The 5446-nt window shown below is 33.9% G+C and overlaps 1 protein-coding gene across 1 annotated transcript; it reads left to right on the forward strand.

The window, feature by feature from the left end:
• The first annotated feature begins 2725 nt into the window (after positions 1–2725).
• On the forward strand, positions 2726–4324 carry LOC145685663 (uncharacterized). Its single transcript, XM_081758055.1, has 2 exons — positions 2726–3423; positions 3532–4324. The coding sequence occupies exons 1-2, from the start codon at positions 2726–2728 to the stop codon at positions 4322–4324; spliced, it is 1491 nt and encodes a 496-aa protein (XP_081614181.1).
• The last annotated feature ends 1122 nt before the right edge of the window (positions 4325–5446 follow it).

Here is a 5446-nt window from a genome sequence, read left to right on the forward strand (position 1 = left end):
TTTCACTCAATGACGAATTAATAGTTTTTTCAATGTTTCTTATTTTTTAAAGGACAAAACTGTGAATATTTCTACACGTTGTTCTTTAAGGTTTTGTCTCCCTACCGTAACTACGGACTTGTGTTTTGAAAAATATCTTTAAGAATCAACGGAAGCTGGCAAAGATATTGCTTGAAGAACACAGGCGGCAAAATCTTTGTGTTCACTTTGCAGTACAAGCAGGGTTTCCTGAAGATTCACTTTTTTCCAGTTATCTACCGATCTTTTCATTCTATCTTTCAAGGGTAAGTAAGCTTTAGCGATCTCTGGAAGTAACAGTTTATTCAACCCATTTCAGGTACTTTAAAAATTCAGATGACACACTATTTTCAAGAGTACACTCAGGGTTGAACACTTGGTGTAGCAACGGGAACGCGTGTTTATAAGGGTGAGTTTCCATATCTTCTAGTTTCTTCAGTAACATCAGACACACACTCGTAAACATTCTCACATTATGGCAAGTTCAACAACGCAGAAGTCGTTAAATCGGAGAATGTTCCTTCTTTAACGGAGCGGAAGCCATATTTAAGCTGTTCAAACTTACTGACCAGAAGGTGGGCAGTGGCGTACGTCGGTTCTTCCAGAAATTTAATTGTCTGAACGAGATCCGAGGAATTATCCTGCACAAAAATTGCTGAAGTTTTCACCACGCTCACTTCTTCCGGACTGAGATTTGAAAGAGAATTGAGAATGCAGCATTTGAAATACATCTCCTGTCCTCTCCTTGGAAGAATTCCACAACCTCTTCTATGTACTTTGCTAAATAAAAAAACCGCACGAAATCAGAAACACCATCTTGTCTGGATGGGGCTAGGAAATAACAAAGGAGATTTTTATTCATTCGGATACTTGTCCTGGAGAACTGAAAACACAAAAGCTTTCCCATATATTCAGAAATACAGACTTCATTTTTACCACAACTTCATTCAGTTTGTTAATTTCTTTCCTACACAGATTGGCAACTAAATTTAGTTTATGGCAAATAAATTGGCAACTAACTTGTGTTATTTTATTAATACTACTGGCTAACATGGCGATCTCGCTAATCTATCGCTTTATGCAGTGAATTTCGGCGTTAGTTTGAAAATAGTACCAAATTCGCGTTATTTCGCGATTTAAAAGCACCACAAACGGCCTTCAATCATACATTTAGGTATATCTATATACTTTGCCTTTCTCATGTTTTCGATGTTATCGTTAAAACGGAAACTTCACGTCCCTACCTATGGGTAATTAAAAGAAGTCCAAAAAGTAACGCGTCGCCCGATTTGAAATTTTAGTAGAAAGGGCATTTAAAATGTCTCCCAATTCGCTACTTGTAGCCCAATCTGGCAACGTTGATTGAATTTCGACACTAATCAAATGATTGTAGGCGTGCCAGCCACCCATTCAGCTTGGCGAACGTAAGTTAAATTATGAATAGATAGTTTGAGTTCGAGCGTACGTGACTTTGATAAGCAAGAGTTTGAGTGAACTCGAGTTACACTGAGATCTGTGAGCACCAAGTTAAATGAATATCTCTAATTTGTGTGTTAATCTGCTAAATGTTACATGGAAACTTGAAACAATTTATCAGTTATATCAGATCTATTTTTAAGTAAGGTCCGATTGTCAATAGAAACAAACTTGGTAAAGATAGTAGCACACGTTTCTGGTTTCTTCCTATGTACACATTAAGCTAATTTTTACATAATAAACATGTTTGTTTAAATTTTTATCATAGGATTTATCAAGTTTTTGTATGTCCACGTCGTAGATATCACTCGCCTATAACCGAAGCCCTTCGTCATTGGTGTCAAACCGTTCGCCAGCTAGAAATTGCTTCAAGTAGGAGAACAGATGATAATCGCTTGGTTTAAGGTGCGAGCTATACTACGGAGGATTGTTCAGTAGTTCCCATTTAAAAGATCTGATCAATTCTTGAGTTTGAGCAATATAATGAGGGGAACATATGCTCAATTTCGCGACACTGACGCTATGACTGTAACTGGTGTCGCTTCTTACCCAAGACATGGTGGGACACAATGTCCGCGTGTATTTTAACAGAATCAACAAGCACAGTCAATAACCGAAACGAAAACAGCCTTTGAAGATTGGCTTCGGTAATAGGCGAGTGATTTCTTCGATGTGGGTATACAAAACTTTTTGAACGCTATAACAAATGTTTACACAGGCATAGTAACTATGGAGTAAAATAGCTTAACGAATACAGAAAAAATAATCAAAAATGTATGACAACATCTTAACTAGTTTTGTTTCTATTGACAATCATATTGACGATAAAACAGATTGTCAGAAGGGATTACTATAAATAGATAATTTATTATGTGTTGTCCAAACTATATTGATATATTGACATGTTTATTTCTTTTTCAGATTATTGTTTGATTTTTGTAAAAAGAGAATGAATATTTTGTACTTGATAAGCATATTCTACATAGTTAAGGACGGCTATTCTGAGGTTGGTAATGTGAAAAAAGGCAATAAAAACTTAAGAAATCTTCTCACAACATTGATCTATAAACACGGACATCAAAGTGAATGTATAACAATAATACAAAGCAATAGACATTCACATGTATCAGATGATTTCTTAAAAGAAATATCAAACAAGATGAGTTATATTTCACTAATGTGGGATACAGAAACTACCAAAAGCAACAAGTTAAAACTTTTTGTTAAAACCATGAATTTAAAGTGCGGTATATTTGTTCTTTTTCTGACGAATATTACCGAAGCATATTATCTTATTTACAAAGCAATTAAAACAATCATCCAAAACCGAACAACAAGATACATCATCATTACTGACCCTAATAAAGAACTTCAAACTATACTTAATCACAAATGGATGAAGCTATTTCCTTACTCGTATGTGATAACTCCTAAAAGTACTGAAAATATAACTGAATCCACTTCTTTTACGATATTTACGACCAAAATAGGTGATAATTTAGAACCAGAAACGTTTGAGAAAGTATCTGTGTGGAAGGACGATTCTTTAACTTCTGAAGTTGATATTTATAGTCAAGAGTTGGATTTAAGTGGTAAATCACTAAATTTATTGTTTCATCAATACGCTCCGTACACAATACAATTTGAAGGTAATTGGGATGGTAGCGACTATCAAATAATGTTAGCATTTGCTGAAAGATGGAACTTCACATGGGAAGTGTACTATTGTGATAATGAATGGGGATCTGTAACTGATAACGACTCAGTGTTATCCCTGTATGGAAAAGTTAAAAGTTCTAAGTATTCAGCTGTGGTACCTGGAGAATATATGTATCTTCAGCTATACCATAACTTTGATATATCTATTCCGTATGTTGAATCCAGTATTCATTTGCTGACCCCAAAACCAAAACGCCTAATCAACTTATGGTCAGTGTTTCTTCCCTTCTCACTTTCAGGTTGGTTAGCTGTGTTAAGTTTCATAGTTTTTGTTTCATGTTCATTTATTGTAATTTTCTATTTATTGTTTAATTTGAGGATGTTTAGTGTTAAAAATTTGAATTTCCAATTTTCTGATGTAATTATGTATGCCATTAGCATCACAGTTGGACTTGGAGTTTCTGACTCCGATATTTCAGCCATTAGACATTTGGTAACATGGTTTTCCATGGCGTCCATGCTGTTGGTTACAGCTTATAATTGTAATCTCATATCGTACCTAACTATCCCATTATATGGAGACTTCATAGATACGTTAGAAGAGTTTGTTGTGTCAGACATAAAATGGGCAGTAGATTCCGGATTTTGGATTGAATTGCTCTCTGAAGGAGATGACATCTTGAAAATTATCAGTGAAAGACATATATTAGTCAAAAGTACCAAGGAGTTGAATACCTTAGTTGATACTGGCCATGTGGCTGTAATAGGTGAAAAATTACCTTCTGGGTACATTTGTAATGTAGATACACTAACTGATAAGAACTTTAAGAGCTTACATGTAATGGAAGAAAGTTTATTTCGTTTTCCTGGCGGGTTTATGTTTCAGAAAGGATCTCCAATACTAGTTAAGTTTGATAACTTACTATATAGTATTAGTGAAAGCGGACTACAATATTTTTGGGAGAATGAAGCGGTTCGAAAGGTCTTGCCAACTGCTCATACACTTAAACATCATTTTACGTTAAAAATTGAGGACAAATTTAGTGACCTCTCCTTACATGAAATTTGTGGTGCCTTTGTTGTCCTTCTAACAGGATTAAGTATGTCTGTATTAGTATTTATATTAGAATTGCTACGATATCGTGAAGGTATAACAAGACGGTGGTTTTAGCTATAAAAACGCTTGCATTATAAAAAATAATCAAACGTAATTTCCGAACATGACACAACACTATAAAATTACACTCTATTACCGAATCAAAGGATTATTTTACTCAAATTTCTTTTCAGGGTTGTCGAAATTAACAATTAATTATCTACTAAATGCTCAAACAAACCCTTTATATATTTTTACTGTTACTCATATAATTCTAAATAGAGTTGCAGGATACATTTTAAACAGATAATATTGCGAATTCAAATTTGGATTTTTTTGGAAACAAGTAAATACATTAGAGCATTCTTTAAATAGACTATTCTATTATTCAATTACAATAGAGTATAGGTACATTTTAGTAAAAGTCGTAGTAGACTGGTTGTTCTTGGGATTTGACGTCCCAATTACGACATGAGAAGTCTATACTTTCACAATCTTCCTCTCAATAAAACATAATATTTTTTGAAATGAATTAAATTATTGTTATGTTTTATTACATGATGTTGTACCAGTTACTTGTTTTTCATTGAAAATCCTTTATCTTACTTTACATGTATATGAGCAACTATCTCTTACACAGATTAGGATGGACCTAAAGGCTCTTCACTACAGCGAAATTAAACTACCGCTAATTTTACAGTTTTTCTGTAATATCCTCAAAAGAAATAAAAGTATTCGAAAAGCAGAATCGTAGTCAACTAGACAATACGATTTGGCATGTGATAACTTTACCGCAATTCACCTATCTGCTTTTGGTATGCCGCTATTTACAGAACCCGTAAAAAAATGCTAAATTTATCTACAGTTGGAAACCGAAAGCAGATAGATGAGTTTTAATAGCGATATCACATGCAAAAAAATCGTATTGTCTAGTTCACTACGATTCTGTTTTTCGAATATTTTTATTTGTTCGGAAGATATTACAGAAAAACTCTAAAATTAGCGGTAGTTAATTTCGCTGTAGTGAAGACCCTACACCTCTTAGTTCTCCTCTTAGTTTTCCTATATATATTCTGATGAATTCGTATTCATTAACCTAAACTTATCAATTAAAGTTCACACTGACCACTTAAAACATCTCTTGGCTTAGTTCTACTAACTTAGAAGATTAGTTCTCTTGTACTGACTGATGTGTAA

The sequence above is a fragment of the Thermobia domestica genome, chromosome 5, assembly GCF_964235325.1.
Source record: "Thermobia domestica chromosome 5, izTheDome1.hap1.1, whole genome shotgun sequence".
Taxonomy (NCBI): Eukaryota; Metazoa; Arthropoda; class Insecta; order Zygentoma; family Lepismatidae; genus Thermobia; species Thermobia domestica.

What these genes read in the sequence shown, in the direction of transcription:
- LOC145685663 (XM_081758055.1), top strand. Translation starts at nt 2,726, where the DNA reads ATGAATTTAAAGTGCGGTATATTTGTTCTTTTTCTGACGAATATTACC. An exon ending in AAACGCCTAATCAACTTATG is followed by an intron (nt 3,424 to 3,531) that starts GTCAGTGTTTCT and finishes GTTTAATTTGAG; the next exon opens with GATGTTTAGTGTTAAAAATT.